Source organism: Aquila chrysaetos, chromosome Z (assembly GCF_900496995.4).
Source record: "Aquila chrysaetos chrysaetos chromosome Z, bAquChr1.4, whole genome shotgun sequence".
Taxonomy (NCBI): Eukaryota; Metazoa; Chordata; class Aves; order Accipitriformes; family Accipitridae; genus Aquila; species Aquila chrysaetos.
The window spans coordinates 22,718,021-22,741,112 of NC_044030.1; the positions used below are offsets into that span (position 1 = coordinate 22,718,021).

The 23,092-nt window shown below is 39.5% G+C and overlaps 1 protein-coding gene and 1 long non-coding RNA gene across 12 annotated transcripts in view; one reads left to right on the forward strand and one right to left on the reverse strand.

Annotated features, from left to right (window-relative positions):
* LOC115336829 overlaps positions 1–23,092 on the reverse strand; it is a 37,535-nt gene that overhangs the window by 13,898 nt on the left and 545 nt on the right. Inside the window, exons 1-5 of one of the 6 annotated variants that reach the window (XR_005931669.1) lie at positions 22,712–22,822; positions 19,490–19,596; positions 17,098–17,288; positions 16,904–16,998; positions 10,725–14,217 (exon numbers count right to left, since the gene is read on the reverse strand). This is a non-coding gene — a long non-coding RNA (uncharacterized LOC115336829). Of the gene's footprint in view, positions 1–10,724; positions 14,218–16,903; positions 17,015–17,097; positions 17,289–19,489; positions 19,597–22,711; positions 22,823–23,092 lie in introns of those variants that run through there. The other 5 variants (XR_003921934.2, XR_003921930.1, XR_003921931.2 and 2 more) reach the window with 5 other exon arrangements.
* Positions 22,720–23,092, forward strand: part of KCNN2 (potassium calcium-activated channel subfamily N member 2) — a 77,029-nt gene continuing 76,656 nt past the window's right edge. For 2 of the 6 annotated variants that reach the window (XM_030004440.2, XM_030004439.2), the window contains exon 1: positions 22,725–22,964. In XM_030004440.2, coding sequence (XP_029860300.1) covers positions 22,754–22,964 — 211 coding nt within the window. In that variant the 5' untranslated portion in view covers positions 22,725–22,753. Of the gene's footprint in view, positions 22,965–23,092 lie in introns of all 6 variants that reach the window. The other 4 variants (XR_003921929.2, XM_030004441.2, XM_030004437.2 and 1 more) reach the window with 4 other exon arrangements.

Sequence of the window (23,092 nt, forward strand, 5' to 3'; positions counted from 1 at the left end):
CAGCAGCTCAGGGATGTTCTGGAAGCTTGGTATGATGCTACCTGCATGCAGAAGGGAGCTTGCTATGTGAAGAAGTTTTGACTTTTTGCCTCTGATCAGGCACAGCCTGATTATTTTGAATGGCAAAGGAATCACAGTTGTTGAGTCCTGTGTTTGTCTATTTGGAAATATTTATTCTTTTCACTATGTTATCAAATTAAATTCCATACCATTTTAGTTTCCTTTTCACTTTAGAAGGATGCCAAAAATTAACCGAGGGACAAGAGTGTTTCATTTTTATCACTTCACAATGGTTTAGGGGAATGGCAGACCACAATTACAATCACATCTTTAAATATTTACCTATCTTGGGGTCTACAGCTTGGATGATACTGAGTTTATTCTGTTTACAATTGATTTTATTTTTAAAGGCAAATATTTAGGGTCAAATCCAGACTTATTCATGGAAGGTACTGAACTCAATAGCTTAAATCAATGAGAACTATGAATACTGATTATATCAAGATGTAATGAATTATGCTTTCAAGTGTTTACCCCTTCTCAAGGTTTAGCTCATAATGTGATTAATCACATAGGTATGACAGGCAGGATTTCAACCATAACATTCTCGCTAACATATCTAAGTATGTGCAAATAGAGATGAAAAAAGAAACAGGATCTTTTCAGGGTAAAAAGTGGCTTCCTGACCTTCAATAACTTTGTTATTCTAGTGAGTTTACTGCAGATGGAGAAGACGGAGTGGACCGTCCAAATACTGGTGTAGCCAAGCTCTGCTTTCTGATGTGCTAAGGCTGTATGTTGCACTAGGAACAAGCCACCCAAGTCCTGAGACATGAGCAATGTCACTGCACTGCTTTTGCAGCTTACAGACTGTAAATCATGATGCTACTGGAAAGAAGGATAGGACTGGCCCACATACAGAAAGATACCTGGCTGTGCTAATGTAGCTAAAAGGAAAATGGAAATTACAACATGCTCATAGCATGATGTAAAAACACTTCAATTTTCGTGAATCAAGGAGGAAGATAGCTGAGAAGAAAGGAGTATTTCTTTGTGAATACCAGGTGAAGGTCCGTGGTCAGGGCACACATACAGCACACATCTCTTGTTCTGGCTGCGTGCTGGGGCCAGAGTTTCTCTAAGAGACTTGGTGCAGAGAGGAGCTCTGAGAAATCACAGGGTAAGGAAGCACAGGAAAGCATAATTCTGAATAAATGCAATTCTTCCCTTTAAGCTTGCCTAAGGCATGGCAGAAAATGCAGAAGATAGGAACAGAAAGATAACAAAGTTACCCTTGCTCAGTCAAAGACATATGCAGAAGAGAAATTTCACCTCATTAGTGTCTGTCTTAATGTCTAGCAAAATTTCTCTTGCTAAATCACTTCACTGACATGCAAGTCGCTGCTGTAGCAACCGCTACACTACCATCTTCCATGCATTGTAAATGCCTGCATTTCTAGTGTTTGTTATGCAGCTCTATTAACCTGTATCATCAGTGTTTTTGCAAAGAACCGCACAAATAAAATAGCCAGCTGATGCTCCAACTTTTTACATACTTCTGCCTGTTCAAAAAGCTCTACTAAGTAAACATTTTCTTTGGCTTCCACATATTTATAGCTACACGTATCTGCCTGTGCTAGTGGTATCCCTGTGACTACATAGCTGAAGTCACGAGAACTATACAGACAAGGAAACAGGAAACATACTTTATTAGTGTGGTGATGATGATAAGGTTCAATTCTTTTACCAACAGAAAAAAAGTGCTTTGTGCAGCTGATAATATATCGTATACGTATAGTCAATTTCAGTAATTGCTAATATGTAATTCAAGCTGGCATTCTTAATTTACTGAAAATTTTAAATGCATTTGCTGTAATTGCTTATAAAAGAAAAAACAAGGAAATCTTAACTCATTCTGGTCCAGTGAATTTTGCTTTCTTTACAAATTGTGGCCTAGCTTCAGGAGGAAAGCCTTAGGTGCCATCTGTCCCCTAGCCCAGCCTGGAGCAGGGTGACCTGGGCTCTCTTTGAGAATTAACCTTAAGCAGAGGAGGCATTGAATCCAAGTTCTGGAAAAAAATGTTCCAAGCTGTGTTTTTATGTCTATTTCTGTCAGCTCTTTTTTTTCAAAAGGAGAGAGGCTTCTACCATAGAAAGGCAACTCCAGACCATGAATCACAAGTAACTGGAAGAAGATGCTTAAGACAGAAGCCTTGGAGAGCAGTGAGACTTAGGGCATTTTTACACTAATGAGGTTAGACAGACTTGGTCTTGCTTCCTTCCACTGCTCACCTTGAGACCATAAGTGCAGGGAACAAGGCTGCGGGACATACCTGAGCTGGCTGGACAAGCAATTTGTCCTTCCTAGCTCAAGGTAATATGCTCTCAACAATTTTGTTTATTCAATTTGTATCTATTGCATTAACAGATCTACAACTCTCATGAGGGAAAAAAAGTAGTTAGAAGGATGAATATAGTCAAATACACATAAATACTTAAAATTCAACCCTGGACATATTACACCAGCAAAGACAGAATCATTGCTGCTGTTAGCCAACTCGCTTGAGTTCAATAAACATATTTTTACAAAAGCGTAAATTTTTTGCTAATGAATCACAAATAAGAGACCTCAAACAAACCATGGATATTTTGTCTTTTCTTTCTCATTAGGGACCAGTCACATGGGAAATGTAGGCAGACTCTGAATCACTGGAATAATGTAGGCATGCCAAGAAATGGCAACACAAGGGAGCTCAAGACTGCAGCTGTGCTTTGCTGCTGTGTTAATCCATAGATAGACAAGATGAGAGGGCTTTTTATACCCTCTCTTCCCCTTGTCCAGCTGAAAGCAACTGCAAAATATGGTAAGTATTCACAAAGACTAACTTTCACCTGGGCGGTCTTCAGGGGTTTGTTCAGTGCTAATCCACAGGACCTAAGCCACAATCACCTTAGCTTCTGCCCCTAAAGGTTTCCTACACTGGGAAGCATTGTCTTATCTTTGCTGAGCAGTTAACACATAATCTCACTTGGACGCAGAAATTAGGTATTACTACATCAGGCTCTTTGAGGCAGTGGTCTGGTGGGCTTTTGTACAGCACATTGTGCAAAATCTAGAGGACTGCACTTTTCATTAAATACAACCACAGACATTGCTTTCTTCAAAACACAGCTGGAAGAGGAGATGGAGGTGATGCTCTGTACTGGTATAGGACAAATATCAGTCTTTTACATCAGGAATCCCTGCCTCACTGAATGCTGGAGCCTGGAGGCTGGATAGTCATGCTCCTTTTCTCTTCTTTTTCTTCCTCAAAGACTTTATTCAATGCTTTGGCAGGAGAGAGATACACACAGCAAAATATTAGTCTGGGAGGGTTTCCAAAAGGTAGGAGATGAGTTTCTAATCCCAAGACGATGATGTAAGAGGGAAGATGCTGTTCCTGTTTCTGGCTTGCTTTTATACTGACGTGTGTTCAGGAGAGATTTCAGGCTCTGAATTCAAAGTGGAGAGAGATGCTCACCTCCGATGCTTACTAACCTGGGGAACGGGCCGCATACAAAGTACATTTTTTACACTTGTGTTTACCTATTAGCTAGCTCTTGTGGATCCTGTTTGCAAATCCCTCTTTCTTCTGCACAAGCAGCCTAGGTCCTTAACGCTGGGTTCCACTACCTCAAAGTTAGGTTTTTGCAATGCTCACTGACACTGTGACACCAGAGTGGCTTCACAATGTAGTGTGCTAAATGTGACTGATACAGAGAGGGTAAAGTAGCTGGTATTACTGTACATAGAGGTTTGATGCAGCATCTATTGAAATTAATATCTTTTCACTGAGTCTCGCAGGCATTTGATCCTACCGAATATTTGATTTCGAGGTGAGGAATTTGGCTTACATTCTTCAGAAAACAGAGGACTAAAAAGTAGGCTCAAACACAATTCTGATAGTGATTTTATATAGGGATTGATATTTCTCTTTGCATCAGCTGCACTTACAGAGAGCAGGTAGTAAGACCAAGACTTTCACAAGCCTGCACTGACATTGGAACCACTGCCTTTGGTGCCCAATCTCATGCATTTACAAGGCCTGATACTTGAGACTGGCTTCTCAGCACCTTCTGAAGCTCAGGCCTTTTTAAAGCGATGAGTATCAAGAAATCTATCTTGTAAGTAGGTCAAGCGGTATCTATCAAGAAATAAAAGATAAAATTTCAAGGCCATTTCTGAAAAAAAAAAGAAAAATGGTTTAAAAGATACAGAAAGATTAGATTCTTTAGCAGAGCACTTAACAGGAAGCAGACCAATGAATTAAGCAAATGAACATAAGGTGTGGTTACACATATTATGGGATAAAGAAACATACTGTGTCATCCAGCTCTCAACTCAATTTGTGAAGAAGAGATCTAGAAGTATTATGCAGTTCTCTGATGCCTCAGTAATTTTCAATTCATCTCCCCCAAATTAAAATCAAAGCTTTTGGAAGTCATCTACAAAGTACAAATATTATGGGAAACAGTTTGGAACTAGAAAGCTGTCTTTTTCGCAATATTGTGTGCTGCAAATGCTGTAACTAAATCTAAAATAGATGCTTTTTTTGTCTTTGGTGTAGCCATGTGAGGGAGTACAATAAAACAAAGGGAGTACAAAACAATGCCCTATACATTTATAGACTGGATATAAATAGTCCAGCTGCAAATGTTGAAGTTCAATTTCTTCATTGCTCCGTTATTTTTCTTACATTTACAAGGTTACAAGATAAGCACGATTATTTTTGTGTAGATTGCTAATGCTACTCCCATTAGATGAAAGAGAATTCAAAGGTGAAATTAATATACAGAGAGGATTTGGCTTATCTTTCATTAACTGAGTATCTCCACTACAGCAGTGCTTCTCTTTTGGCAAGATCAGCATTTCTCAACACTGTTCCTCTTTTCCTCTTTCTCTTTCAATAATCCTTCTATATCTTCCCTCTTCATATAATTGAAATCAATATTCCCAGCTAAAACTGTTCTCCAAATCCAGTTTATTGAAGGAGATAGATAGAGTGCAACGGAAAAGGAATAAAATCCTAAAATCTGAAAATTCTTTTTTCTCCCCATGACAAAAAAATGTTAGGCATAAGATTCCTTTTGGGAAGGTGAAGAAAAATGTTGAATGAAAATTATTGACCAGCTATCAGTTAAAAAGTGACTCAACGAGCCTATTCTGCCCCCCCTCCCCTTCTTTTTTTTTTAATTAAATCAGTCTGCAATTGCATATAGTTATGTACAAAACTCAAGCTATTGCCACTATAGACACACAGGGTGGCAGGCGAAGGGAGAAAAAATACACTGTAAAAGAAGAGGAGAAACCTTTCTGTGTATCATCCTTGATTAAACTATCACTTTTGATAAAAGGCTGTTTATGTTTCACTTTCAAATCTAATTGCTCTGATTATCCAGCTAACTCAGTTATGTGAATAATCTTCCTCTAAAATCAGAGCAAAAAACCTTTTTCCAGATTTAGTTCCCTGAATGGTTTGCTGGAGGAGTCTCTCTCTTTGCCCACTGACTTAGTCACCTAGCCATCTTGCCAGGTGGCCAGGGTATTCTTGCCAGGACTCACACCCTCACAACAGGCAAAATAAAGGTATGCTGTATTTTAATGCAAAGTTTGTTCATATTAAACTGCATTTTCCTTTGTTTTATTTATTTACAGTAGGGCCTTGGTGGAAGGGCACTAAGATTATCAGGGCTGCTATGCATGCTCTTAGTACTTAAAAATATAATCTTAAAGTGTATATGCAGAGAGAAAAAAAACACTGTAAGAATTAATGGGTTTGAAATGTTTTGATGAAGTGACTTGCTATTCTGCCTCAGTAAATGAAATGATTTAGTAAATTTTAGTGTTGTGGCCTTGCCACATAACAGTCTATTTTAATGCTTAAGAAAAATTATACAGTGGGGGAAAAGAAGTAGTGATTATTTACTGCAAACTTAATTTCAGGGCCCCACTAAACTGTCTTTTGAAAATCCAAGTGTATTAAATGGTTCTCCCTTGTTACCACAACTGTGTTGACTTCTTCAAGGAAATCCACTGAATTTTTAGATAGGGTCCCACCTGAAGGGTAAGAAAAAAATTTGATTCTTTCCCAAAATCTTATTGATCCATGTGTGTATTACTTCTATCTTTTATTATAGTTCTTACTCAGTTTTGCAGTCCTGACATCAGGTTTACTGGTCTGTAGTGTCACTTATCTTCCCAGGAACCTTGGCATCATATTGGCCATTTGCCAGCTGTCTGGTGTTGATGTAGTCTTAAGCAAGAGGTTATATATTCTGCAGTTAGTAATTCAGCTATTGGGTCTTGAATCACCAAATGCATAGATAAATTCTGCCTGATACTCCCTCCTTTATTTGTTTTTCCCATATCCTCTTTTACTGAGAAATCAATATGGAATAGGTATTCAAATTGTCCATCTGGATCTCTTCTTTATGGGGGACTTGTTGAAAGATATAAGATCAGGACTCAAGGCTTTTAGGCCTCCATCACATCTGCTGCTTCATTATGCAGATGCTTTCCCTTCTATCAGTCAAATTCCTGAGTCACTTGGTTTTTGGGGATGCCCAGGAATAAAATCTTACATGTAATGATCAGGTAAGCCCCCAGCTCATATCTACATCTGACCAGAACAAACTGATTTTGAGTATTTCTTCTACCTCTCCCACCATCACAGCCAACTCCAGCAGGCATTTTTGCGACTTGCTATGTATTTTCTCTCTTTCCCTCACTGCCCTTTCCAAAACAGAGGTGCTGCTACCTGTTCCCACAAATTCACTTATTAAATAATCTCATGGACTAGGATGGTCTCCTAGCATGTGAGAGACCATGCTGTAGATCTCTCCTGTGTGATAAAATCTTAAATCCCTCTGAGCTGGATTCTCTAATTGCCAGAATATAGGGTAAGGTTTTCTCAATTACCTTACTGTTGAACAGAATAATTAAATAGCCATTGCAAAGCTCTACAGACTAATGGCTGAGGAAGTCATTTGGGAGTTGGAAGCCTGGACTCCAGTCCCTGCACTAATGAGTGTTTAAAGTGTATTCTATTAAGAGACCCATTTCAGAAAACCCTCTAGGTTAGTGGCTAAAGCATTGAGCTAAGAGATGCACATTAAAGCTCACCAAGCAGAAGAAGATATTGACCGTATTCGTTCCGCATCTTGGGCGTGCGCTGAGCAGGTGAAACATGGCACAGGCACCGCTGCATCCTCTTCTTCCTTTTCTGACTTCCCCTCCATTTTGCAGGGAGCAGTGATGAATAATGTGCCCCAGGAAACAGTCTGGGTTTGGGAGTCTATCTTGTGTACTGTATGGTAGCATCTGATTTTCATGAAGTGCCATCGTCCCTCAAATGCCAGTTGTCTACTGTCTAAATCAGGTTCATGTGTTGCTTCTCAATTTCACAGTTAGATGACTAACTCTTCCAGTGTATTGTGTAAAGTTTCAAGTTGTAATTGGCAAGTAAAGCTTCTGGATTGTATTAGTGGCTTGATACCAAAGAACTGTTATAGTGCTGAGAAATTATTGAATTTATTGCTACTGCTGATGTGGCGCCCAGCTTTTGAACCTCTAGTTCTTGTCACAGAGGTTAAGTGATGCTCTGTGGAGCTGAGTGGGTATTCAGTAGTGAAGAGTTTCACTGATTAAATGCTTGTCGTGGTTTCCCCAGCCAGCAACCATGCAGCTGCTCGCTCACTTCCCCCACCCCACAGTGGGATGGTGTCCCAATCCAATGTCGGGGAAGGTTTCGATATGATCCCAAGAGCGAGATTAAGACACAAATGAGGTCAAATGCCATATAGTCAAAAGAGTTTTTATTATCAAAAGTATCAAAAGTGGAAAATGGTGGCGATAGGATAGAATGGAAGAAAAGGCAGAAATTAAGCAAGCAGTCGGGATAGAGTTGCAAGGATAGTCACCACCATGGATCCAGCGGCGTCCCGTTGGTCCTCAGGCAAGCAGCCGGTGGTGGGAGTTGCAAGGACGGTCACCAGCACAGATCCAGCGGCGTCCCGTCGGTCCTCAATCTTCAATTCTTTGGTGAGGAAGAAAAGGCCCTCACAGCTTGTCTCTAGGGGTTTTTATAGGGCATATTTCGATGATGTCATGCGCTGCAGGTTTCATTTATCACAGGACCTTCGCGTGATCGACACCAGAAACCAGTATCTTATCAGCTCCAGCCCAGTTTCCTCCCCTGGATGTCTCAATGGCCTGGTAATTGTCCTTATGGACAGAGGAGTGTCCCGCTTAAACCGGCCATCTTGGAGACAAAGGGCTCAAGATGAGCAGTTCACAGTTCCTTGATGACAGCCCAGTCCCTCATACCTAACAATCTTTGAGGCAAATGGTTCAAGATAACAATTCAGTCTCTTACAGATGGGGGGAGAATCGGGACAAAAAAGTAAAACTCATGGGTTGAGATAAGAACAGTTTAATAGGACAGAAAGGAAGAAAATAATAATTATAATAATAACAATAATAAAATTACAATAATAATAATAAAAAAGTTGGAATATACAAAACAAGTGATGCACAATGCAATTGCTCACTACTTGCCGATCAATGCCAAGTTAGTTCCCAAGCAGCGATCCCACCCTCCCCTGGCCAACTCCCCCAGTACATGGTATGGAATATTTCTTTGGCCAGTTTGGGTCAGCTGTCCTGGCTGTGTCCCCTCCCAACTTCTTGTGCCCCTCCAGCTTTCTTGCTGGCTGGGCATGAGAAGCTGAAAAATCCTTGACTTAGTATAAACACTACTTAGCAACAACTGAAAACATCAGTGTGTTATCAACATTCTTCTCATACTAAACCCAAAACGTAACACTATACCAGGTACTAGAAAGAAAACTAACTCTATCCCAGCCAAAACCAGGACAACGCTTTACAGTTAAATGATTTATGTTCTAGTGTAATAAAGTTCATAATTTTACACAATTATTGTAAAGATTTACTCAGGTAAGAGATAATTAATGTAAACCATGATTAAGAAATCCACCTCATGAAGTTCAACAAGCCCAAGTGCAAGGTCCTGTACATGGGTCAGGACAATTCCTAGCATAAATACAGGCTGGGCGATGAGTGGATCAAGTGGAGCCCTGAGGAGAAGGACTTGGGGGTGTTGGTTGACGAGCTCAACATGACCTGGCAATGTGCGCTTGCAGCCCAGAAAGCCAACCATGTCCTGGGCTGCATCAAAAGAAGTGTGACCAGCAGGTTGAGGGAGGTGGTTCTCCTCCTCTACTCCGCTCTCATGAGACCCCACCTGGAGTACTGCGTTCAGCTCTGGGGCCCCCAACATAAGAAGGACATGGACCTGTTGGAGCAAGTCCAGAGGAGGGCCATGAAGATGATCAGAGGGCTGGGGAACCTCTCCTATTAAGACAGGCTGAGAGAGTTGGGGTTGTTCAGCCTGGGGGAGAGAAGGCTCTGGGAAGACCTTACAGCAGCCTTCCAGTACCTAAAGGGTGCCTACAAGAAAGCCCAAGAGGGACTTTTTACAAGGACATGTAGCGAAAGGTCAAGGGGTAATGGCTTTAAACTGAAAGAGGATAGATTTAGATTGGATGTAAGGAAGAAGTTCTTGACTGCGAGGGTGGTGAGGCACTGGACCAGGTTGCCCAGAGAGGCTGTGGATGCCCCATCCCTGGAAGGGTTCAAGGCCAGGTTGGATGGGGCTTTGAGCAACCTGGTCTAATGGAAGGTGTCCCTGCCTATGGCAGGGGGGTTGGAACTAGAGGACCTTTAAGGTCCCTTCCAACCCAAACCATTCAATGACTCATTCTATGAGCTATGAGCAGCTATTCAAAACAGGCAAATCTTGAAATGTGAGAGGGTGTTCTACGATACATAATATTTGTCTACCTTAAGTGAGCACCTTTTCAAATTAATTTCTAAAATTAAGAAAATACAGTTTCAAAGATAAGATCATGAGCTATTCTCAAGCTCCTAATCTGGATTCTCTTCTAATACTTTTTTCTTTTGCCAATGGTTTTCTGTGCTTCGCTGATCATTTATCATTTCTCCAGTACCAGGATTATGACATATCTTCATCCCAGTTTGGTCATGTACTTAGTGCTCATCTGGATCCCTGGAAAAAGTTGACTAGAGATGGGCAATTTAGTGGCCAAAAATCACCCCCTAAAAAGTTCACTTTTGAGATACTCAGGGAATGCAGATATTCGGAGAAAATGAAGACAATGCAAAAGGATTTTTTAACAGAAGTTATAAAAATGCTAATACTCCTCTTGCCAAAGGAGAATAATCTTACTTAGTTTATTGTAAAAAGTGGACGTTTACATCCATGATGGACTAGAAATGCTACTGCAATAAATATTATTCCTACAAGCAGGATTTGTGGGGAAAAATGCTAGCAATCAATTCATGTTTATTCATTATTATTAACTATTTATTCAGACTTAAATCCCTATTGTTGTTAAACATCTTAAAATTCCTCAGTGACCTTATTCTTTCATTTTCCTTCAGTGAGACAAAATGAGAAGGATTCTCTTCAGTAAAATAGATGTAAAGGGATGACTGCTTAGCACTGGAAATTTCTAGAATTATACAAAATTGTTATTAGGTAATTCTGTTTTTGGAGATTCCCAAGAGGCTATATTATGCCAGGTAACTATATAAACCTAAATTAAGGATTTGCTTTCTGTAAGAAGGAGAGATAGTCTTCTGCTTTGAATCTTCTTGCCTGTTTCATTCATTCATATATAAATCAAGAATATATACAAGAACATGTTCATGCAATAAACATATTTAGGCAATCTCTTTACACAGAAATACAAGAGTGCTACAGCAGCTGGACAAACTGATTAACATTGTGCACAGTTCTTCAAATTTCAGATACGAATTTCTTGGGCTTCTCCTTCAAAGTTCTTCTCATCTAGCACGTCTTATTTGTGTCCACTGTCATATTGTTACTGAGAAAGTACTTTCCAGTATGTCTGATTTCAATATTTAAGGCCTCTTTTCATGTACTTCCCTCCTCCCCGAATTAGCATAATTCCAGTTATCTACTTTTAATATGATGTCTATATTTATTTAATACCTGTACTTTAATGCTACAAGAGAATCAGTGCCACCACGAAAAATAGCTGTCCTAAATCAAAACTACTGATTAGCCTAATACTTTCTTCTCAGATCGTTCATGAAGCACATATTCAGTATCCATTTTCTCCATAACCTTACAAAAGACACTGTCTTGTTTAGTCTAGAAAAAGTCTTTACATCCAGGGAAATCACCTTTCTTCGCTTGCACTGGCACTGTGCCACTATTTTCTTTAGGCCTGGAATACTTGCACCCTTCTTCTGCCTAGTATTGAAAAATAAAAGCTTGTACTAGAATTAAGAAAGAGTATTATATCTGTCAGTATCATAGTAATTAGCTTAATTTTCAGAATTGCTAAGCACCTGATCTAATTGTCAGTTTGGCAAAATACATCAGCTAAGAAGTTCCAAAAGATCTGGCACACAGCCTCCAAGCGTTTGACATAACTTGTTGGGTACCTGAGCCTTATTCTTCACAGGTACAGCAGAAATGAATCTGGCCCCTTGACTGCACTGCTCTGTTACATGTACATTTAGAAAAACCTGAACATTCTTAAGTCTCCTGAAAAATAAACTGGGTTAATCTTTGCACATGCCTTAACAGGATAAAGGATGTTATTAGGGTGGGCTGGTCATCACTAATTATGAGTTCTTTGCTTGGACTTCGTAGATAAGCTTGGCTTCAACAAATGATATAAAGTTGGGAACCTTAGGAAACTACTGCTTTAATGTAGCAATAAATGGACAATTTTAGACTTTCTTTTACAAAGTCACCTGCGGTGGGAATATTACCCATCACTGCAGGTAGCTCAGTGAACAGCTTCAGTACTCAGTCACAGCAAAAGATGCATACGTAAGTCATAGGATGAAGAATAACAGGAATAGCTTAATAACTAGATGCATACGTAAGTCATAGGATGAAGAATAACAGGAATAGCTTAATAACTTTGAAGGCAAAGCAGTAGCCACCTTCTCTGAAGTGCTGTACTGCACATTCTCTTTCAAGAAGGGCACTTCAGTGCTAAAGGAGGCTGAGAAAGGGGTAATTCTATTGGCCAGGCATAGAAAACACTTGTGAAAAAAGCATACTACCTGCCCTCCTTACTTCTTAGCTTTTTTGAGTGGTCTTCTAAATATCTGCACTCCACAACGTTATAAGAATAGTGTATTAAATAAAAGGGCCTAAAAATAAAATACATGTTACAGAAAAACAGAACAGGACCTGTGTCTTCTGTCTCTTACCAGAAAAGTTAGCAGCAAGTAAATGAAGTATTAGAAATGGGAATATTCAACATTTATAACAGGATTCTTTTCTCATAAATATGAACCTTTGCAAATTACTGTCTCGGTAAATCTGAGCTTTAAACTCAGAGAGATTAGAAGGCAGCTGGGGTATCAATTTAGATTTATATCTGCCATTTCAAATAAGAGACCTTGGAAGACAGATCCAACCTATTAGCTCGTAGCCATCACTGCCAAAACTACTATGGGGCAGAGCTGAGACCAGACAGGCACCCCCACTCTGATGGCCCGCTGCATGGAGATGCACTGGAAAGGGGCTCCTACCAGCAGCAGAGCTATGCATGTCTCTCCTTCCACATGGACCCATCTTTCCACACCGGTCACCAGGCTTCTGTCACCCATGTCATTTAAAGTCAGCCTGAAAGCATCCCCCATTCTTCTGTCCTTGTAAGCACTAGCAAGGGGGACGGATTATCCCTGTACCTACTGCCAACTCCTTAGCACTCTCCATCTACTGAAACTCTGATTAGCTCCTGTCAGGGACAGGACACTGGCCTAAACTTGGAGCCTGGGCACTGCCTTCTCCCCACAGATTACAAAGATGGGCAGTCTTGGTGCTCGTAAGCCTTATCTGCCTTCTAAAGCTACACATGAGAGAAAGGACGTGTCAGCCGTCTCCTCCATCTGCTGAGGACCTACATCAAGTTTGTAAAGATGCAAGATATTCTCACTAGTAGAAAAGAGCATGTATCTTACATCAGCAAACCAACTTTCGTTGTTCAGGATTTAGGCCAAAATGTTATTTGTATTCTACATGGATAAGATCTTGTTCCCAGAATTTATCATTGGCATTTAATTACTGACGTGCTTCCATTTTAAGAAATTCAGTGCTGGTGACACATCAAATTTAGACAATTTCTTTTGTATGTATATTCTGTATTTCTGGCCAAAACATCACTTCTCATTCTTATAATTACACTTTTCAGTCTCCATGTCTCAGATTATTTTTTTTAAACATCTGCTGTCACACCTACTTTGGAATTGCAGCTTTTTTTACCCCTCATTACCATTCTTTCCACCTCACATAGTTCATCTCTATAGTTCCAGTATACCTTCATAGTGACTGCTGTCTTATTTTCACTTCTAGCTCCACTGTCATGAGTTACTTTTATATTACAGATGGAGACCAATAAGCAATACTGATCCACTTGAATGGCTTTTAGCTGCTTACAAAGAAATTGTTTATGAGCATACTAGGGGGCATTTTCATGCAGGTTCACACTTTGCCTTATAATAGGCAGAAGTGCCACTCTTACCTCCAGTGTGGGAACTGTGCATCCATTTCCAGTGCTTTAGCACCTAACTTCCCAGTGTGCTTGCAGCCCTGAAGTTACACAAGTACACATGTACATGCAAACATATTGGCAGAGTTTGTGCCTGACACCTTTCTGCAAATGTAAGCCATTACATTTCATTTGAAAATGACACCTAATTGTATGTCTTTTTATTAACTGTATATATACTGTATTTCACTTGCTGTACATTTATCATCCTGACCTAGATTCTGCAATTACATCTGCCACTGTCTTCTAGGACTGTTTTCAAAAGCAAACATTCAGACTATGTCTACAAAATATACTATTACATCTGCAAAGAGATACTTTGGTAGAAAGACATGAGCAAACATTCACTAGCACACACTTTTGGTCTGTGTAAATACTTGCCTGTAGAAATGAAAGCACTAAACTTGAAACAGAGTTGAACAAAGTTAGGAGTAAAAACTGTGAATGATTTACTTTTCAGCAGGGTACTTAGGAAGTTGAGGTTCACATCAAACCAGATTTAGGAGTTCTTTTTCATCCCTGATGAAACCAGAAAGTCTCAACATGTAGTAACATGTAATTACAAAAAAAAAAAAAAAAAAAAAAAAAAAAAAAGAAAAGGTGGTTTAGTTGTTGCAATAAAAGGAAAATAGATGAACACATAATTTCATAGTAGGTGGCATTATTCTCTCCCTTATTCAGTAGTCCTATTGTTAGACTCAGTCACCCAGGACATTGCGAACTTTCAATCCCCTCCTGCCTTTGCCTGGGGATCCAGCCCTACAGGACAGGAGTTCCGAGCAGAGACATTCTTGTGCCACCCTGTTGGTATTTTTCTGTATTGGATAGATAGCTACTCATTCATGCAGGAGCAAAAATGATGGTATTCACCTTCAAGTCTTAGCTGCCAGACTTCAAAGGCATGACCGCAATCTGTGACTTTTTGTTTAACACTAAATGTAAAAGCCTCAGAAGGAGAAATACAAAAACTTCTGTTCTAATCCCCTCATGCACAGAATGGAGCATGAAAAAGGTGTGAACTGCGATCACTGAGTAATAGCTGATTATTCGAGAAAGCAGAGATAGGCTCTATTGATTTATTTTTACCAACAAAATTTCAGATTATTTACTTCTGTCACGTAACAGCTTAGGAACAGGCACCGTTTTTTTTGTGGAAAATGCTGTACCTGCCAGGGGAAAAAAACCCCAAAAGATCATCCAGCTTTGGGGGAACTGCAGTTTCAACCAGATATGTGAAAAGGTGACAGTTCATTCCAACTTGCACTGCATATGTATTTAGCAGTATGTTATTTTTATTCCTCATCATAAGGACTTCTAGACTTGACGGAATTGCCACAGGACATAGTTCTTCAATCTTACCTACTTGTGTTGATGCTGCTTTTGTTTGCATGGTAGCATTGACTAATTTAATAGGGAAATACAACCCGAAGTGTACTTTCTGCGAAGTCATGCCATTTAATAGTAAAATAGATATCCTGTCCACTTTCATGGCAGTCAAAAAAATAAAACAAAGTAGAATCAAACTTCTAAATTTTGTAAAACTGGCCACTAGGTCTAGAAGATAGGAACATTTCAGAGAGACAATTGTAGTATTTCCTTTTAGCTACCAATACCAATCTGGTAAGTTTTCTTCAGGAGTTTAAAGAGTAAATTTCTGGTAGATCAAACTAAAAATAGTCTAGGCGGCTTTTGTGAATAAACATAGCCAAACCTGTTATAATGTGGCTTTTTTTTTTCATTAATGCCACATTCCGCATGTTATAAATAAAATTGTGGCTATTTTACATCAAATACAAAGTCTTTTTTCCCTTTTCCGTTATGCAAAACATGCTTATAAAGCATAAATCATAAAAAAGCTTGGTGAAGTTGAAAAAGAAATTGTCAAAGAGTTAGTAAAGAACACATGCAGACACTTAAAATCACTTTGAACTTGCAGCTTCATGTAGTCATGTAGCAGCTTCACCTCTTGGAATGACAGTCCTGTCCATTACATAGCACATGCATGGGAAGGGCAGCAGGACAAAAACTTACCCAAACTGACAACTGCATGTTAACTGAATGACAAATGAATATGATGACATTGGCTTGTAGTGAATACTCCTTTTCCTACATATTTAACAGGAGAGATGAAATGCTGAATTTCATATGCAAGACTAACTGACCACAGTTTGGGGTATTGTAAAGTATAAGCGATTCTTGAATGTCAGAATAAACACTTAGAACTTGTTAGAAATTTTTAGCAAATGCCATGACTTCAGGCCAGTTCTGAAAGCAGCTTTAAGATCTGTGGTTCCAAGTGCTGCGTGCTCCCCTGAGCATTCAAACGCTGCTACTGCGCTGAAGCAGCCACAGAAGCCTGAACATGAGAAAGTCTGGAGATGGCCAACCGGCTCCTGTGGCTCCTCCAAATGGGACAGTGGTAGATGTTGTGGGGATTCAGTGGGTATTTGCATACTACTCGTGGAGATGAGTCTGTAAAAGGGTCTCTCTTCATCTCCTAGCAGGGTATTACTGTTCCTACTCCAAAGAGAGTGACTGGGTTTTGGCTAGATCCATGTGTCTTGTGTACTCTCATTCGGTCTGACCTAATGAGTCATTTCACATTTCATGGGTAGAAAATTGTAAGGGGAAAGATTGGTTGTTCCTTCCCCCAGCTATGATGCAGCTTGACTTTCAGGATCTGCTCTCTGAGATGGTATATGCGTGTGAGTCCATCCAGGCTGGCAGAAAGGAAAATCACTTTTTCTTCCCTACTGTGTTGATGTGGAGAAGAAACACCCAGACCCATCCAGCTTACATTTAAGAGGAGAACACAACAGCTGATGGTGTTTAAAAGAAAATGCTTAAGCTCCTACCCCATCAGGTGAGCATTCCCCTGAATAGCAGAGTCATCAGTTAAGTGTTGGTCTTGAGGTAGCATGTCCCTATCCTCAGTTCGTATTCTTGACTAGCTCAAACTCTGCATGTTGGGTTGCTAACCCCTCTAATCCACCTGCCTGAGCTCTGCAGCAGGGATCAGGTGCCTAGAAACAAGGTGCGTGGGGGTGCAGGTGGATGTTGCATCTCCACCCTTCAGAGAACATGGCTCGCTAAACACTGGAATTCTGTCCTAAAAAGAAATTGCATTACCAAATAGTATGTGACAATTTGATGATTTGTTGCTCTCAACACTGTCTGACATCTGCATTGCAATTTCCCAAGATGGTACAGGAAGATCTCTTACCTATGTGCCTTATTTGTTCTGCAGTAATGATCACAAATGGGAAAATGGATTCCTACCATGCCCTCAGGTGGCTTTCTTGTCCAGAGGGTAGGCTTCTGTGAGACAGAAAACCTAGTTTTATTCAGACCAGCTTGATCACCGATACATTTTTAATATTAAGAAAATTAGTTTGAGAAAGAACTTCTAGGACATACTTTATAATAGTTACAGCAGAGACTTCATAATTAAAGCTAGAAGATCTTTCCCGTTTTAAACTTGATTTTGACCTTCCAAAAAGATAAAGAACCCAAAATGCTTGTCAGGAGTGAAGAAACCATACTTTCTGTGTATTTCCTGTTTCTGCATCAGACTACTCTAACGTAGAGTGTATTTTGAACGTGTGAAGCTGTAGACAGAATTTTAAAAAAATAATATTAGAGTTTTTCCTTTGAGAAATGGTCTGGTTATCCTAACTTTTTAAAGCAGTCTACAGTGATATACAAATTTTTAAATGTCACTTTGCTAATAAAAGAGCTACTAATCTGATATATTGGGTTGCAGAGATGGCTTTTACCCAGCTGGAAGGGACTAAGTTTAATTCTATAGAAATATTTTCTGAATGGGATAACATTTTACAGGCTATGTGAAAAGTCTTAAGCCCTTTCTCCTTAATCTTAGTTTTGATAACTAAAACTGCCTAGTCCTTTCCTCAAAAACACAGTTAATTTTTTGTTGAGTAGTATGGAAATATAAGGGATAAGGGAGAGAAGTGAGAAGAATTACACTTCAGAGAATGAAAGTTTTATAAAACTTTCCAGCACTTTCTGGAATGTCACCTCAAATAGTTGCTCAGTCTCTGAGCTTATCAAGCCAGAGCCAGCTTGAAGCACAGATCGCTTGAATAACTCCGTACTTTCACAAAAGCTGAGCCACAGAACTCTTCCCTGTCTTCCACCACCTGACCCACAGGTGCTGTCAGGTACCGTACAAGTAAGCATCCTGTCTCCTCTGCAGTAGGGAAGGGCGAGAAGGTTGGGTAATGTGAAGGGCAGGGGAGTGGAGAAAAGAACGTGCTGCAGACAGACATAGCTAGGAAGGAAGGAGATGCTCTTCCCTCAGTGACTGCCCCATTCCTCTGTCCCAAACTCATTTCTCAAGTCAGCCATCTCATAAATTAGAAAAACAACCACACAAATACAATTAAGCGTATATTGAGGAGAAAGTGGGACTGCAGGTAACATAAAACTGGACATTGGCTTTCATCTTTTCCCTGCTTCCATTTGTTCTGCAAGTGTATAAATTTTCCAGACTTGTTACAGATATGATTTCTGCAAACAGGACCCCAACATACATTGACATTTGTGTGTTATGAACATATCCAAAAGGCTTTAGGTATGATGGTGACAGCAACAAACAGACTTTTGTGACATGGGATTTGAACGTGCTGTGGAAGCTGTGGAGTCTTTCAGGGTATCAGGTCTGCAGAAACAAATAAAAAAGCCTCCAGTAAACACAATCAAAGAAGCAACCTCACATTTTATACATGCTTTGAATTGGCAGGGCTACTGACTGAAGAACCTACAATGCATTTAAGATTTGAAAGCAATGATACACACCACATATTTGTCACCTGACAAATGCAAAGCCCATCTTTCATGTTTTAGAGCCTAATAAGGGATCATGTCATTAAGTAACCTAGAATGCATTTTCCAAACACAACAATGCCAGTGCAAATCTATAGTAACTGTGCTCTGATGGTAAAATGGAAGCACTGATGGTAAAGTACCAATGGAAAAAATACCTGTTTTTCAAACATGGGCAAATGAAATTTAATTATTTAGAATCAATTGCTACATGAATCAGAAATGACATATTTTATGGAGAGGAAAAGCACTGTTAACATCTTCAATTTGCACACTACCACCTTTGCAAGGTATGATCTTATATTTAGATGTAAACACTGTCTCACGACTCAACAGGTCAAAATTCTTCAAATACTGGATTCTGTAAAGTTAAAAGTAAGCTCACACTTGATAACCACCCCCACACAAAGTCACTCTGTGCTTTTGCATAGGCTGAAATAAATACTGCATGATGTTATAATTTCAGTAATTGTACTGAGTTAAAGTTCTGTTCCAAAACTGCAGCAATTTGTGAGACTAATAAAAGGTAGTCAGATTAAACCTAATGTAATAGTCACCTGCAGAACAGCTGTATTGGCTGGGCAAAATAGTATCAATGCTGATGCAATTAGCTAGCTAAGAAATTCCTTGTAGGTGGCAGTATCCCTTGATAATGAAAAAAAAGTAGCAGCAACAAAGGAAGTTATTAGGTTTGTGTGATCTCCAAGTACTATAAAATATCCAGAAAGGATGGAAAAGTGAATTAAGGGAAGAAATACTTAACTTCCCAGCTGTTTTGTGGACCCCATCCAATATTTTCAACATGTTTAATAGTAATAAAAAATGTTGTTAGAAAAAATTTGAAAAAACTCCATCCCTTCAGGAAGGCCCCTTGACTGGAGGAAAGGCGTGCAGCAATTCTACAGATTTCTTAAACTGCACCCCCATAAATTAAGACATTTACACTTTTGAAAACTTTGGTTACCGTTTAGAGCTGTCAACACAGTGTCCTTATCTTTTGTGTCCATCATGTCCCAGACAATAGATGAAGGTTTTGAACTGGAGTGAATCTGCATTTTCATTGGTGATATGCTGGAGAAGCAGAAGAAAGTGCAAATTAGTGGAACGGTATAAAATCAAGTGGAAACAGTAAAGCATGCCTCCTTCCAATATGCAGCTGTATTATCTGCACAAAGTCATTATTTGGTATTTCTTCTCCTTCACCCACTACTGTGGAACATTATCAAAACGTCTTTGAAATAAGCACAGGTCCAGCAGGAGTGGGATTCCAGTTAGGGCATATAACTACGCAACAACAGAAGTTGCTGGGGTGAATGTCAGACATCTGGTGGGTAAAAGCCCTGCCAGATGGTATGCAAAAGGTAATTTACACATGTGGCTCATATGGTTAGTTTCCACGCCACCGTCTTGGCAGCTGTACTGCAGTCATTTGGTGTTGTCTCACAAAGCATTTTTATTGCTGCATGGATACCCCTGAGTGATCTCATGATAGCCTGTTGCTGCTGGTGTTACCTCTGTTTTTATTAATGTAACTCTGCTTTCACTGAATGGCATCCTTCTGTGTATACACTGAGCTGTGTACCTGCTTGCTTCTTCTGAACTGGACAAGGCTGTTTCCTTTACTGCTTTCTAGAAACTCCTAGGTCTTGTGCAGAATGTGCTTTGAGTTCAAACTACTGTTACAGAATGGAACTTCCTAGGCTTTTTTCTTTTTCCCATTCTTTTTGTTTCCTTTTTGTTACTATCTTTCTATATTTTTTTACTTTTTTATGAGTGCAGGATTCTCATTGATTCTGAGAATTCTAAGTGATTTTAAGTCTGGCATGAGTAGGGGCAATAGGATAACAGCCAAAATAGCTTTCTAATAACTTTTATTGAAGCCTGTAGGTGTTGTACCTCCACTGGATGTTGTTATGTGAACTTTTCAATGACTAGCCATTAGCTGTCATTTCAAATATTTCATAGTGGTTTTTTCCTCTCAGAAATCTAATTTTTCCTGTGTCTGTTGAACTTCCTGTCCTGCCGTTGGTACAGTTTTGCTCAACAGTATTTATCTTGTTCTTGCAATTAGTGGGTTTAGAAAAAAAATCTGTTTTCCAAACGTCTCCAGTAATCACCATTATCAAATGAGATCTGCAGTAATTGTCTCTCTCTTACAAAGGTGTGTGCACACATGTGTGTACACCCACACATACATATGTATGTGTCAAAACAGCCTCTTTGGCAAAGCAGCAGCAGGACCTATGATAATCAGTAAGAGCAGTTCCATCCAGTATATAATGAAAAGGTAGGAAAAAACCAAAGCCCCCAATCCCAAACAGCTAATGTTTGTTTCATAGGGGTTCACTGTTACCAGTTTAGTATGATTTAGCAGTTCTGAGCTGCCCACACTAATTTATTTGTGATACAAAAGAGTATAACAATTCAGTTCACATGAAGAACATGTTTTATTACTGAAAACAAATACATTCATTTTTAAAAGTGAACTTTGAAATTATTTCACAAGGGAAGACGTTAGATTAAATAGCATCTTTCTATTCCGGCTCATTAATCAGTGTCATAAAGAGGAAGGTTCACCTCTTTAGCTGTGAAAATGCAAACTCTCAACCATTCTTATTTTAGACCTTGAAACTGTGATGCGATATCCCAGGTTGCACAACAGAACTGAAATAAACCCCTAGCTGATTAGTTTTGTAACTTGCTGTGTGATTAGTATGACCTCTTGTGTTAAACACGGGAATATTCATTTGTTTATTCGCATAATGAAACAACCAAGCAAGTATACGAAATATCTAAAAGCTAGTAACAGCACTGTCCTTGCTATTTCTACAAATAAACAGGATAGCAGCAGTAGAGATATCAAAATTGGAACTTGTAACTTCTATATATGAATTAAAAAAATAAATGCCATCATTTCTCCATATAGAATGCAGCTATCATGTATTTTAGTCTACCAAGACTTTAAAAAGATCAAATTTTTCTTCACAATTCTATTAAAACCTTGCATGACCAGACTGGATGGAATTACCGGACAAAGTCTTGGTGACTTCTAAATAAAACATGAAGATTTACAAATTTCTTAAAAAGCCTTTCATGGTAAACGAGGTCCTGAGGACTTTATCATCTGTTAAGGAGAACACTTAAAAGAAAGTATCTTTAAGCAAACATTAAGGACATGGCATGAACGCAAAAGGAAAGATGAAACCTAGGCCTATCTGTATCTTTAACTAGTTCACAAATCATACATTTTGACACCACACTTGTGCAGGACTTTTGTTTAGAGAGTGATAAAAGCCAGGGTTCCGTAAGATTTTCATTTTCTAAGATCCGTGTGATTCATGTGTGTTCGAAAACCCAGGCAAAACAGGACCAGTGAGATGAAATTATAGTATTGTATTTTTTCAAACAAACAATGGAAGATCTGAAGCTGTGTTAAACAGCCCGTTCGTTCTCAAAAATAAACAGCATCTTTAGAACTCAGGGGAACTGAGTGCAACGGAGAGCATCCAAATACACTTCAGTGTAATTTAAAAATACAGAGTGATGTATTTGGAAAGTGCTTTATCATTCATGCCAGAATGTGTGTGTGTTTTATTCAAAACTTGGTTGTTAAACAAATTGTAAGTTATCACAAGGCATTATGATGCTGTATATCACACATACTCCTATTTATGGGTGATTTTTCCAAAATAACCTATGCTTAGAGATTTTTAATTTTTGGTCACTCTCTAAATAATCTATCTATTTTGTACCACCACGATATTTACTACATTAGTGAGGGTTCTTTGTGTGTGTGCGCAATATGTGCTTGCTTTAAAAGGTACACCTTGTTTAGGTGTCACTGAAATTTTATAGCAAAGCATATTTAAAAACTTTGTTAATGACAATTCTAAAATGCAAGCCATTCAAGGGTGTAGAGTTTCTGAAGAAATTTAATGCGTGTGAGATGCAGAAATTATAAGGACGTAGGCTTTTATCCTAGAAATGCTTAGTGAATCTTGTCTTTAACATTAATGAGAAGTTATAGACGTAAGGAAGCCTTCCACACTATCAAATTTTGCGGTTGATTTTTCAAGCCGCAAAGACAGTGCTGCCTGACTTGGGGGGGGGGGGGGGAACCAACCTCCTCTTGTAATCTCACCTAGGTCACAAGAATGGCATAGCTGTAACAAGGCAAATCACTTACCGTTGTCACGATTCTTCCCTTAAAGAATCCTGCCTTAAATACATGCAGAGAAGAGACTTTCCCTGCTGCAGACATTACTCTGCCGAAGGGAGCTGTGGGAATGAATTATTCAGTGAGAGTTTGGGAGGGAAAGGAAGGGGAAGAGGCAAAATGGTAGCGGGCGACCAACTCAAGGACTGCGCTGGCGCTGCCCGCCAGGACACGGGAGCCGGAGGGGAACACTGCTACTCCGTGACGCCGATGCCGTTTCACGGTAAAGCTCCTGCCGACCCGCCGGAGCAGGTCTCCAGCCCCCAAACCGCCCCCCCGCGGTGTCCCGGGTGGAGGCCTCACACCCCGGCGGCCGGCTCTCCCTTCTCCAGCTGAGGGAAGGAGCAGCCG